The 14,673-nt window shown below is 39.1% G+C and overlaps 1 protein-coding gene and 1 pseudogene across 1 annotated transcript; both read right to left on the bottom strand.

Annotated features, from left to right (window-relative positions):
* Positions 1-7,373: 7,373 nt before the first annotated feature.
* On the bottom strand, positions 7,374-9,975 carry LOC133718752 (cytochrome P450 704C1-like). Its single transcript, XM_062145628.1, has 5 exons — positions 9,314-9,975; positions 8,589-8,873; positions 8,140-8,475; positions 7,821-8,021; positions 7,374-7,731 (listed from the first exon to the last, which is right to left on the bottom strand). The coding sequence occupies exons 1-5, from the start codon at positions 9,833-9,835 to the stop codon at positions 7,534-7,536; spliced, it is 1,542 nt and encodes a 513-aa protein (XP_062001612.1). The 5' UTR covers positions 9,836-9,975; the 3' UTR covers positions 7,374-7,533.
* A 1,004-nt stretch (positions 9,976-10,979) lies between these two features.
* LOC133713471 (cytochrome P450 704C1-like) lies at positions 10,980-13,721 on the bottom strand (annotated as a pseudogene).
* Positions 13,722-14,673: the final 952 nt, after the last annotated feature.

The following is a 14,673-nucleotide window of genomic DNA, read 5'->3' as shown; positions in this document are numbered from 1 at the left end:
CAAGTATGCTCATGATATTTTAGAGAAGCATGATCTGTTACTCAGTCAACCAGTGAGCACCCAAATGTCGACAAAGGCTGTTCTCATCACACATGATGGTGATCTTCTTGAAAATCCAACTACCTTTCGTGAGATGGTTGGCTCCTTGCAGTACCTAACCATTACACGCCCTGACATCGCCTTTGCGGTCAATTCTGTGTCACAATTCATGAGTCAACCTCGTGCTCCGCATCTCATTGCAGCCAAACGTATTCTCCTCTATGTCAAAGGCACACTAGGCCATGGTCTCCATTTTAGTCCTCAACGCCAACCTGCCCACCTTTCTGCTTACTCTGATGTCGATTGGGCCGGTTGCCCAGAATCTCGTCGTTCCACTTCCGGCTATCTCATTTACCTTGGCAATACCCTTGTCTCTTGGTGTTCCAAAAAGCAACCTACCATTGCTCGCTCCAGTGCAAAATCTGAATATCGATCCCTTGCTCATTCCAGTGCCGAGACAACTTGGTTAGGCTTCTTACTATATGAACTTGGTGTCCATATTTAGTACCCCATTCTGCTTTACTGTGATAACCTCAGTGCCACATACATGGCTTCTAATCCGGTCTTCCACGCTCGCACCAAGCACATCGAGTTAGATTATCACTTTGTTCGTGAAAAGGTAGCTCTTGGGAGTCATCAGGTTCATTTTGTCCCTTCCGTCGATCAACCAGCTGATCTTCTTACTAAACCACTTCACAAGCAGTGCCATAATCTCCTGTGTACCAAACTTGTGTGTCCTGAGCCGCCCAGTTTGAAGGGGGGTGTTAGAGAAAATCACTCTCCTACATTGATTTCCTCTCCACAATCAAAACTGATTGTGTAACCTCTCCACAATCAAAACTGATTGTGTAACTGTAGATTAGTTTTGAATATTTGTATTTATAGCATTGAATTCTGTTGGTAACTGTCACGCCCCGAATTTTGAATAAATAAATACAAATCCGAAACGCGATAACTTAACAAGCACAAGAAAAACACATAAAAAAATTTTCATTTAAATTAAGCAACTAAACAAACTGAGCTCACAATGTCAATACCGACTCGTTCTTTAGAGTCACATATTACATTACAGATAATTTACAAATTAAACTGAATGAAAATTCAATAAGTAAACACACCCACCACAACTCACTACACAACGGAAGACTTAAAACTAAGAGTACCCTTCGACGTCCACGCTACCGAACGTACACCTCAGCTTCGACGACGATTAATCGATATTCTAACCTGCACAATAACCCCTACACCATAGAATAGTGCACCGGGATTGAACAAAACAAACCCGGTAAGCTTTTTAAGCTCGTATGAGTAAACTCAAATAAAGTGACTCACGTCACGCATGCTTATAATTTCTCAACTCGTGAGAAGAATTAAAGCAACAATATTTAATTCCACAAAATACATGCTTTCACCATCTTAGCCTAACAAAACAATATGCAATTATCACAACAAAAACATCAAGTTCAAATTAAACAATAACATGCTCAACAATTTCAACCCAACTAAAAACCCACATGCTCTGTCTCTCAATTCATTTTATCTGATTTCCCACAATCTCCAATTATACAAATAACTCCCAATATTTTAAACATTTTACGTCCCCACAATCTATCAGAACACCATTCCTTTGCCTCAACGGCACAACCAAGAAATCATACTCATTTCCCTCAACATAACGCGGTTGCCAAAATCATGCCATTCCAACTCATTTTCCAATCACTACAGATCACAACCCACAACTGTACCCACAATAAGAATTAAGCAAAATCAGTAATCCCTGCTTAGAAACTTAGTTCAGGAGATCACATGAAAACAAACAAAAGAATTCATAGTAATCCCTGCATATAACTTAGTTCAGGAGATCACATGAAAACAAACAAAAGAATTCATAGTAATCCCTGCATATAGTTTAGTTCAGGAGATTACTTAAAAATCAATCACAGAAGAGAAAAAGAAACCAAACAATAGAAATGAAAAAGGAAATTAATTAAAGAAATCAACAACTCATGCTAAAACCAAGACTTCACCCTTCAACTCCGAATACACCATCTCACAAAATAACTCGTTTTTCAAAACTTGACATCGTTACCTCAATCGTAGCCCGTCACCCCCTAGGGTTATGGCATCCGATACACTCGCCTCAATCGTAGCCCGTCACCCGCCCAGGGTTATGGCATCCGATACACTCAACCAATCGTAGCCAGTCATCCGCCTAAGATTAGAGCATCCGATTCCCTCAACTAATCGTAGCCCATCATCCGCCTAAGATTAGAGCATCCGATTCCCTCATACCGGTCACTACGTCGACCCTAAATCCAAAATTCTTAACATACAGGATATCTTTCTCACCACATGTTCAACAATTCATTATTTAACAACTTACGTGTGGAAATAAAAGCTTGAATAATAATCAATCCATTCCAATCAACTCATCACTCGATAACACGCCAATCAATATATATATTCCACGTAAATATATATATACGTAGTCATTCACGTAGGAATGACCACTAATACCAACTATAGTTTTATAAACTATACTTCTCGAAAATTATTTTATATCAAAACATTGTTTTAACTTACCCATGAACCGTTGTCGATCAAGTTCATATATTTTAAAACAAATAATTTGTTTCGAAAATGATTTTACAATTAAACAAGTAATTCCGAGTAATAAATAAATCCGTTCGTAAATGAACCACGTGAGATTTACTCACCTCCAAATCCTGCTGCGTCTTCATAACAGCCCAAAAATAACGATTCACAAATCGTTCGCCAATCAAATCCGTCAATCACCTAAACAAGTACGACCTTAACTTAGCAACCGATTCAATAAACACACTTAAACGACGATCCAACAGTTGGATCCTCATCCGCGACCACACAAAGTCATCAGAATAGCTCTACGATCAACATATCACAATTTGAAGTAAATCTGACGGTCAGATCCTCTCGGATCGCAAACCGAAGATAACGTGTAAAACCGTAAATCTAGCATGCATCAACCTTTTTCCAATAAGACCCTATAATATAACAAAACGATCGTATGGATGCATAGATGCATAAATTGAAAACAAAACACATTTTGGATGACCGACGCGCCACCACGCGCCGCCACAAGCGACAGGTCAGCAGGCGGTCAACGACGGAGGTCAACACCGAGTCAACCACCTCCGATGCAAAAGTCGTCAACTACAAACTTGTTCAAAATGAAGAGATGAGCCACCTTCATACCTGGAGCTAAGCGAGATTCGGTCTAGATTGTCCTAGATCAAGCTTGGAATTTGGATTAACCTCGGCCGTCTGATCACGCTTCCAGATCCAACCAGATCCGTCCAAGGCTTCAAACCTTGATCTTTTGCTCCACACTCCAAATCGTGATGCAAGGCCTATATGGGGATGATCAGGAGGAGGAGGACAACCCAAAACCGAGAAGGATCGGTCCGTACAACACCGGCGTCGAGGAGGTCCGACTGGGGCCTCTTCGATCCAGGCCTGGGGGCTGCGGCAGGGTGAGGGGACCACGGGGGTCGACTGGGCTCGGCGAGGCGACTTCGGGGAGGGCCGGGTCGTGACCAGAGGACGCCGGGAAGTGGTCGTTCCGGCCGGGTCGGTTCAGTCGGGTCGCACGGATAAGGAGGAGAGAGAACGGAGAGTTTGGGGAGGAAAATGAGAAAAAGGAAACTATTGGGATTTAATGAAAAATCTAGAATTTTCTCATATTTATAGAAATTTCCCCAAATTTCAATCACTCATAACTTCTTCATACGAACTCCAATTTTCACGTTCCACATGTCCACGAACTCGTATCGATACGCTCTACGACTTTCGTGAAGGAAGTTTCTGAAGAATCCAAACGTATAAAAAGTCAAACTTCATAACCCCCCTAAAACGTGCATTTCGAATAATTATCCGCCCGAAAATAGTTCCACTCCACCCTCGAGCCACAAAATTGTACTAACGAATACTTTATTAATTCCCGAAAATTCCAAGAAATTAATCACGAATTTTCGAGGTATTACAGTAACAGTAGAGCATATCTTAGCTATATAATTGTACGTAAACATACAGATCGATGAAAAATCATATTCAACACAAATGAACTGTAAAGACATTTTGGTTGAGTTTTTACTTTATACTATTTGGTACTTTGGTTTAATATGCAACTGATTTGCTACTAATGGGAGAAAATGATGGATTAATTTTATGATTTTGATCGTCTACGTTTGCAGGGGTCCATTCAAATGCAGTGGTTATGACCGAAACCGAAAGAGGAAGACTTTGAGAAATACAAAGGTAAGGCATGCTTATGCAGATTGCCGATTAAAGTTTGAGTCCTTGAATTGAAGGTTTAGTATTTTTTTATTTTCAAGTCTGGATATTGCCCGTTTCAACTCTAAGGTGAGTCATTTTCATGGTGACCATCTTTCTGATGTAAGAGCAGGGTACAGATTAGTTGTATGTAGGTGTGTCTGGGGGAGAAGATAAAGTCCATATCTTTAACATGTTTGATGTTTTTCCAAAGAGAGATTAGTGTGTGTAATATGTTGGGTATGATGAATGAGAGTGAAGAAAACGTTTATATGTAAAATGGGTGGGTGAAGATCTTTGCTTTCTTTCGGTATGGTTTTCATAGTTCCACGTTTGTTTTCTGAAGTAAAGGTTATAATGGCATTGCAGGGTCCACTATTTGAAAGCAAAATCTTTGTATTTGATCAAGCTACCGCCTTTAGAAGGCGTAAAGTAGTCCAAAATCTTTGTATTTCGTCCAAGCTCTGCTTAGATGGAATATAATGAGTGCTTTTCAGCATATAGAAACTTTCTGTGTACGTTGTTGCTAATCTGCAGAACAAATGTAAATCAGTCTCACAACGTATAGTAATTACAGTCTCTTATGGCCATTGAAGTGTATGAAATTCATGCTTTTGAGATGTGCATACCAACTTTTTTTTTTTTACGGGGAAGTTTCAAACACTCATCATGCATGCTATGCAGTATGTCAATTCCTAACCTTATCTTAATCTTACTATTGTTGTCACAATGTTATATCATATAAATCTTACAATATACATATATGATATCTGTGTCTTTTTCTTGGTCGTCTTTCTGAATTGGATACTGTTGCAATCATTTTAGTTCAGTAAAGATTAATCTAGCTGCCACTTGAATTATTGCTATTACTGTTCCTTTTTTCTTTTTTTGAAATTTTTCGACTTTTCATACTATCCAAGATGGTTAACCTGATATTGGATTAATTTTTTTTTTCCATACCTCCAAGTGTTGAAATCAACTTTTGGCAAATCTTAGTAAAAGTCACTGAGGGTTCTTTTGTTTTTGCTTCAAACTTGACCACCCTTTTGTGTTGTTTTTCAGAGCTTTGGATGAGCTTTTGGAGCGAAGTGCATTACAACTCACTATATACTATTGCAGGTGATGAACTAAACTGCTATTACTCGAATATCTTATTTACAATTTTTTGAGCTAGAATTAAAGGAAATTGCAATAATGAGCTAGCGGAATCCCAACTAGAATCAAAGACAAACATAAAAGGACATAAAAGAAACAACCATCCTATACAACATGAATATCAGTCATGAACAAACTGATAGTTGAAAAGTGATTATGACCGAAACAAAGGAGAAACATGACCGAAACAACAACAAATCGTGGTGACTGTGATTCGATTGCCCAGAAATGTGTAGAGAAGGTCACCACCAGAAAACAAAAAACTGCAATAGCCATCTGGCCCGTGGTCAACAACTGACCCTTCCCTATCTGGCCAGCCACCCAGCCCAACTCCGGCAGCCCCGTCCTGGAAAATTACGGGTTCGCCCTCCCCAGCCTCACCCACCGCTCCTTCCCTGCTCCAACTTTGTCTTGGAACTGAGCGAAAGCCAACCAAACCTTCTCATCATGAGGATGCTCCCTCGTCAATTTGTTAAACTCTCGAGTCTTGCGTAGCAATTCATCTTCCCATGATTCTTCGACCACTACTGGAGTTCCCGAGAGTGACTCATCAGCAGCAAGAAATCTGCAGCACGAACTCGCCGCCGGTGATGGATGGCGCAACCTCCGAGCTCGCTGCTCGAACCGAAACTCCAACCTAGCTACACGGAGAACTTCGATCATGGTGGCGCTGGGAAACTACTCGAAAATCCTCGGGGGCTGGAACGACGTTTGCCGGAAAGATAATAGCGACGACGGGGAGGCTGCGGAGGCTCGGGATCGCCGATCAATCGAACGACGACGAGAACGTCAGAGTGGCTGGAGCTCCGACCGGAGCTTCTTCGTCGTCTTCAAGCTTGGACTGCATCTCCGGCGCGGCGATCGCAGAGAGAGAAACCGGAGGTGGAGATCGGGGAGGAGAGAGAGACCGGTTGCTGGCAGCGTGGAGAGAGTGGAGAGAGGACAGAGTGGCATCATGTAGTTTTTTAATTAGGTGAGGGGTAAAGTTGTCATTTCTCTTTAAATTGAGTTAGTGGGAATAAAAATCTGTTGCTGGGGTATGTGGGATAACTTTGGTTCATTTTGGATTTTTGGGGCTTTTGGTCAAGGACCCTTTAATTAACGTATTGTCATATATTAACTTCTACTACAGCAATATGAGCTTCTTATGGTTATAGACTAACTTGAGATCAAGTCGAGCAAGAGTACCAATGCATGAAACGAGTTAATGACCATATCGGATTGATCTACATGATTGTATAGATAAATTAATGTACCATAGATAAACCCAAGTTATAAAGGTAGTTTGGTCGTTTGCATGACGAAGAGAAGAGAGAAATTTCTGGATCAATCCAATATTTGTAAATACGGGTTCCAAAAAAAAAAAAATGAAATTTTACAATTTTAGATATTTTGGGCCTATAATATGTTATTTTCAAAACGTCAAACATGTATGATTATAAGAGTAAATCGAACCAAACTCAATGACCGTATCTGTTTGTGCAAGTATTATACCGAAAAAACAGTTGGGTGGTACCAAATTTTAGTTGTAGTGTATCCTCCTAAACTTGATAACCGATGGAGATGTTTTAGAGCCTAGTATTGAAATTTCCTCTTTCGGTTTGATGCTTGATTTACTATTGAATTTAATAAATCCATCGTTCATAGTCCGGCATATATGATATTGTTTGATTGTGCAAAGACAACGAGTAGCGGATAAAAGGACGATCCAAAATCCAATGAAAATAAGATCGTATCTGCGGTCACGATCTTCTGATCCCATTTCTTATTAATTAGGAGGCACATATATTGAAAATAGGATCGAATCAGCGGTCATGATCTTCTGATCGATGTTCTATCATCTCATACACTCTAAAACGAGACGCTAATCGGGTTTAATTAGTAAAAATTCAATAAAGCTTGACACTAAGTAATACTTTACCAACTTACATACTTATATGAACACTGTTTACACTAATTATTACCGCATTGTAGACAACAGCATATCTCAGAATACAGGTGAGATTCAACTGTACAAATGCGATCGATTTACTTGTATGAGTCCATTGTCCTTCGAACTGCAAGCATGGGGAGACTGCCATCAATGTGAAGGGTGAACGTGGTCCTGTAGTCAACTTCTTTTGCTTCATCGGCCAATTTGAAGCGGAAGAAGTAAAGAAGAGCCATTGCTACTATCTTCATCTGCCGGTAGGCAAAGTCCTTCCCTAGACAGATCCGAGGACCAGCCTGCAAATAGCACAAGTAAAACTGCAGTATTAGTGAGAGTTTGGATGTTAAGATATGTGACAAACAAGAACAGAATGTACGATACGTACATGAAAAGCGACAAATTTGAAAGGTGATTCAGCCTGGAAAATTCCATCCTTGAGCCATCTTTCAGGTCGGAAATCCTCTGCATCTTTTCCCCAAATATAAGGCATCCTGCCCATGGCATAGGCCATATAGTATACTCCATCTCCTTTTTTCACTTTAAAACCATCAGGAAGAATGTCATCTATCTCTGCATGTCTACCATCCTTGCAGAAAGATAAAAGCCATGAAGATAAAGACACATCTCATCAATATTCATCTTAAACATTTACAATTAGGATTAGTACATGACAAGTTTTTTATTGGAAATTTGAGTATACATACCACAGGAACTGCAGGGTATAGCCTCAAGGTCTCTGTTAGTGTTGCATGAAGATACTGCATTTGTTCAAGAGTTGTATCAGTTATACTGGCCACAAATTCATCGACATTAGCTTCATGATTCAGACCGACAACATCCCTAACTTCTTGTGAAGCTTTTTCCTGTATTAGAGGGTTCTTGCTGAGCATGTAGAAGAACCATGAGAGTGTATTTGCACTTGTATCTTTCCCAGCAATCATAAAATTCAGAATTATATCACTTAGATATTTATCGTTCATCTCCTCTGGATTCTTTTCACTCTCCAACAGAAACCGTGAGACAATGTCCTCCTTGTCATCCTACGGAACACAGCAAAAATTCAATATTTCATGAGTAAAATCAAAGATTTTCTTTTTGGGTTAGTAAACTAGGCAAAGTTCTGTGAAGATTCTAAAATGTAAAATTCACTTACACCATGTTTCTGGCCAGCTAGCAATTCCCTCTTGCTCTTGATAAGTTGGTGCACAAAATCACGTATGACTTTGACATACTTTTTAAGGGTGGCCTCAGAACCAATGTTGAGAAATCTTTTCAATTTCCAGAGGGGATCAACAAAGCGCCAAGAGGTTAGAGCAGTCGACTCATCAAAGGCCTTCATGAATTCTATCCCTTCTTTGCTTGACCCTTCCAAGCAATTTAGTTCAACTCCAAACCCAACTTTGAATATGGAATCCATGGTACACCTCATAAGCAAGTCCTACAAAAAGAATCATATGCAAGAAAAAGTGAGTATTTGGTATTTGGATCACAGTAAGCTATTTATTGATGTTTACACACAATATGTGCCTATCCTTTTCAGTTTTCTCGATCATGTTCTATATTCAGAGAGAAATTGGAAATGTTAAAACTTTTGGGACAACATACTGAAATTGTCTAGAGAGGAAAATATATTGTGTTTGATCAGAAGAATTTTGGGATGTGAAAGTTATAATGGTATTAACTTTTCTTCTGGACTCCCCAACTTTACAAGCTTAGCTCAGCAATCTAAATTGATTAACCGATTAGCTTTATACCAAAACCAATTTGAACAAACAAACGCTGAACAAGTCTAATAGAGTTATGACTAACTATGGTTCATTTTATTATCAAATAAAAACTAGTACAGAAAATTGAATCTTGTGGTTTAAGATTTCTCACCTGCATATCAAAAATCCCGTTTGAATCCGAAAACTCAAAAATAATTTTCACCAATTTTGCAGCACTTCTTCTAAACACAGAACAGCTGAAATCTCTAAGAACCCTGGTTGAGAACTCATAGCTTGCAAGCTTCCTCTGGTGTTTCCACTTTTCTCCATCAACATTAAATATCCCTTGCCCAAAAACATCACACATGTTTTCCTGACTGATCACGCCTTTTGAATAATGTGCAAAGTTGGTTTTGACAACATGTTCGATGTTTCTTGAGTCGGTTGTGTATATGAAACTCAGGTCCGGGGCCAGAATCCGGTGAGTTGGGGTTCCTCTGGCCACTCGGGTTTGGTAGTCATAGAGTTTTTTGTAGTAGTAGAGCTGGTGAAAGACTGTGCCTTTCACTGGTGCATAGTTTGGGTCTCCGATGGATTTGCCTGTGAGGATTCTGAGTGTGAGGAAAGAGAAGAAGGTTAGGAAAAGAGAGAGTACTGAAAATATGAAGGTGCAGATGAAGTAGAGGAACCCCATATCTGTTTAAGGTGATGGGAGGCAGAGGAAGCAAGTAGTATAGAGAGAGTGAAACAGAGAGTTTTGGATTGTTTATAGTTGAGTTGTATGGAAAAACACAAACGGATGGTTTACAATTTTTCTTTGTATTGAATTGTGTTGTTATGTTTGAACCTTTACGTGAAATATATAGACAAAGAAAATAAAAGAAAACTGCAGCTATCTCGACTATTTTTGTCATGCTACAGCAGCTCCACATGCACAAGATATCCATATCTTGACTATACCACCAAATCTTCAATAAGTTGATTGCCATAGAACTGCAACCAGAATTTTTGTGAAGAGAAATTACTAAATTTAGACAACACTATATCTAAAGTCTAAACTGGTCTAGACTCTAGATCACACGTGCTTTGTACATATAGAAATATTACTTGTATGTATTTAAAGGATCAACCACTTGGAGAACCTGAAACCTTTTTTTTTTTTTTTTTTTTATGAAGAGAACGTGAAACCTCTGGTCAGTCTTTTCTCCAAATGAACAGATTTTGTAGCATAGCCTCACATACTCCACCACGGCTTCGTGAAGGAACCGAATAAGAAGGTAGGACAGAAAGGTAAATCTGGCAAAAAATAAAATCAAAATCTGATGAAATTAGCTACAATGGATCGGAAAAATTTGGACTCTTTTAGCTTGAAACTTTATTAAATAAGTCGATGAAACTTTAATACAATGGATCGGACACTTTAATATTTAAGCAAGGCCATAAAGTTTCACCGAGTTAAACAAAAAAGACAATCACACCGCATCAGAGCAAAAACTCACTCACACACCAATTATTTTAATACTCTGCTTAGTTACAATCCCTCTCCTACAAGGCTTAGCATTTAGACACTAATTTTCACATCATTTGACTCTAAACATTGGTTTAACCATTATGAAGAAGATCAAAATATGCAAAACGGTAAAAGAGAATGCATACCATCAATGCCTGGAAATATTGTTGTAAAAGAAATATGTAAAACATGAAATGTAGGAGTGTTGTATTTATATCGGAACATACATATCCTCCCATGTTTACCATATCGTAAACACATAAACAGAACAACAAACTACTTGTTATCATTATTACAAATTGTAGACCCCTGAGATTCTACTTATGTAAGTACGTTTTACTTGAGCTTGGTCCTTGGAACTGCAAGCATAGGGAGAGAACCATGGATGTGAAGGGTGAACATGGTTCTGTAGGTTACATTTGTTGTTTCATCAGCCAATTTGAAGCAGAAGAAGTAAAGAAGAGCCGTTGTTACTATCTTCATCTGTCTGTGTTTGAACCTAAATTTGGCAAAGCCCACGTAGCAGATAATTAAGCTAGGGCCCACAGGAGGCAGGACTGGGTCATGATCGGCCATGATATAATAAGTATTTAGCCAAGGTCCAGCTCACTTTAGCCGAGGCCCGGCTCACTTCACTTCAGCCGAGGTCCGGCTCACCTGAGTTGAGGTATGGTTTACTTGTGGATGAGAAAGTCCTATCCAATGCTCGTTTCAATTGGTCAGGGACGCCGATGGCAGGACATTATGAGCAGATAAAAGCTACTAAATGCCAAATTCTACGTTCAGAGACGTTACAGCACTAAGTGTGGCCGTTACAAAAATAAGCATTGAAGAGTCATGATGGTTGATCGCCAGTTATGCACATCAAAGGAATTTTATTCTTAGAATTCAATTTGTAATCAATCCAGTCTCAACAATTAAAGCTGAGATTGTATTTGTTTTATTATCTTTACTTTGTACTATAAAAGGGGCTGTAGACATCGTTGTTAGAGGTCCACGACCAAAAACACAACAGCTCAATACAAATTCAACATTCTCAAATTCTCTATCGCATCTCTACACTCTATCAATTTACACTATCTCTCATGAATCATTTTACTTACTGGTATTGTTCCTGTCTTTCCTGCACTTTACATTCTTGCAAATTTATTTTGTCGTTCTTTATATCTCTTGCTCATTATATTTCCTACACTTGATTTCTTTGCATCTACTTTCCTGCTTTTACTTTTTCACAAATCATATTAAAAAAATCATATAAACAAGTTTTTTGGGTTCATGCGTTTCTTCGTCCGTACTCGTATTGAATCAAGGCATCAGGGTAACACCTTATACTTTGATTTTGTTTTTACTGTGACTTGTGAGTATATGCATCCTATAGATTTATCAATAATCACTCGCACTTTCACATTCACTCACCGAGTTGCACAGCACGAACACTCCGGCTAGCAAAGCCGAATCGTGTAAAGTCCTTGCATCCAAGGCAGAGAGAACCCCGCGGCCGAGATTGATCCTTCCTCGGCCCAAAGTTGACTAATTAGAAGTCAGGTCAGCACAAACTCAGTAACCTAGATCAAAACCTCGCTCGGCCTCTCGGCCGCGAGTTGGCACGCCTGCGCACACCTCACCAAGCCAGAAGGACGGGTATAAGCCAAGAAGACCTCGGCCGAGTGACACGTGGCCGAGACGATTTTTGAATGAACAGTCTGTAAGCAAAGTCCTTTCCTAGATAGATCTGAGGGCCTGCCTACAAATAGCACAAGAGAATTTATTAGTGAGCGCTTCAGTGATTAAGATATGTGACAAGAAAAGATCATGATACGGACATGAAATGTGACAAATTTGAAAGTTGATTCAGGCTGGAAAACTCCATTGTTGAGCCATCTTTCAGGTCTGAAATCCTCAGCATCTTGTCCCCAAATATAAGGCATTCTCCCCATGGAATAGGCCATGTAGTTTATTCCGTCTCCCTTTTTTAGTCTAAAGCCATCAGGAAGAATGTCATCCTTCTCTGCGCATCACCCATCCTTAAAGCCAAAGACACAAACACATCAATCTGAGTCATTCACAGTGCCTTGTATGAAATTTAGATGCATTGACCTTAACTTCAATAAATGTAAAGTATCGAAGTTGAAATCTGAGTAGACATACCACAGGAACTGCAGGGTATAGCCTGAAGGTCTCTGTTAGTGTGGCATGAAGATAATGAAGTTGTTCAAGAGATGCATCAGTTATTTTCTCGACAAATGCATCAAAGTCCACTTCCTGATTACCAATTACATCCCTCACTTCTTGTGCAACTTTCTCTTGTATGAGAGGGTGCTTGCAGAGCATGTAGAAGAACCATGACAGTGTGTTTGCACTGGTATCTTTCCCAGCAATCATAAAATTCAGAATTATGTCGCTTAGATATTTATCATTCATCTCCTCTGGATTCTTCTCACACTCCAATAGAAACCTCGAGAGTATGTCCTCCTTGTCATTCTTCATAACATAATAGAATTCAAGACTACATAAATCTTTATTTGTACTGTGGAAATCATGTAGACAAACAAATGGGACTGAAACATAGATATTGACACATGGGGCATGACGTCTAACCATTTAACCAAAGATAGCTACAGCCACCAGGCAATCTTAAGTTGACGCGCGCGTTAATTCATAAATCAATGTATTCAGAAATTGAAACTTCAAACAGAACAATTGAAGAACTTATAACGATATGCTTTCACTTTCAAACCCAGAGAGAACTAGCAAGAATGACAATGCAAAAGATATAAACTTACACCATCTTTCTTCACAGCTAGCAATTCCCTCTTTCTTCTGATATGTTGGTGCACAAAATCATGAATGACTTTGACATACTTTTTAAGGGCTGCCTCACCACCAATATTGAGAACCTTTTCAATTGCCAGAATGGATCAACATATCGCCAATAGGTCAAAGCAGTTGACTCATCAAATGCCTTCATAAATTCTATCCCATCTTTGCTTGAACCCTCCAAGCAATTCAGTTCTATTCCAAACCCAACTTTGAATATTGAATCCAAAGTACATCTCATAAGCAAATCCTACAAATCCAGTGGTACCATATGCAAAAAAAGTGAATACCAATTTGCATCCTAAAAAGAGAAAATTCTATAGTACATCAATGTATTGGTACATCAAAGTTACAGTATGGCCTGACCCTACATCAGTAAGATCATGCACTAGTTGGAGATCAAGCTGAGCTAGTCTACCAGTACATAGAGGCATAGAGCCAGTCTACCTCTATATCGAATTAGTCTACTTGATGAAGTGATATATTAACGTACGAACACAAATTTGTACTTTTATGACCAAGAAGAAAAGTGACTGGCCTACATATCAAAAACTCCATTTGCAAAAGTGTACTCAGAAATAACTTTGACCAATTTAGCACCATTGCTTCTGAAAATAGAACGGCTGAAGTCCCTCAGAACTCTCGTCGAAAAATCGAAACTGGCAAGCTTCCTCTGCTGCTTCCATTTCTCTCCATCAACAACAAATATTCCCTGGCCAAATATATCAGACGTAATACCCACATGGTGATCACCTCTTGTGTAATTGGCGAAGTTGGTTTTGATGATGCGGGAAGCGTGTACACGATAGTAAGAAGCTCCGTCAAGCGTCGAAAACCATATGAGATGAGCTAGAATCCACTAGCAATTACGGGCACAGCCGTAAGGAACATAGAGAAACTTCTCTAATATTTAGTTTTTTTATTGATAACTTGAATCAAAATTACAATCTAAGAGGTACCTTATATAGGGCACATAGCATAAACCTAATACAATTAGAAAACATAAGAACAATTTATTGCAGTGTAAAACTAGGAAACCTAATTAAACCTGATTAAATAAAAATCGGAAATAGAATCCTAGATACTAAAGAATATTACGCTTGGAATCTCAATCAAGATTGTGCTCGAGAATCCCGATATATCCAAAAGAGTAATTTATTATTAATTCCATCATTTTGAAGCCTATTTGAATACCAATTTTCAGT

Source organism: Rosa rugosa, chromosome 6 (genome assembly GCF_958449725.1).
Source record: "Rosa rugosa chromosome 6, drRosRugo1.1, whole genome shotgun sequence".
Classification (NCBI taxonomy): Eukaryota; Viridiplantae; Streptophyta; class Magnoliopsida; order Rosales; family Rosaceae; genus Rosa; species Rosa rugosa.
The sequence above is the reverse complement of the archived record's forward strand: the minus strand, read 5'-3'. Positions and strand labels throughout refer to the sequence as shown.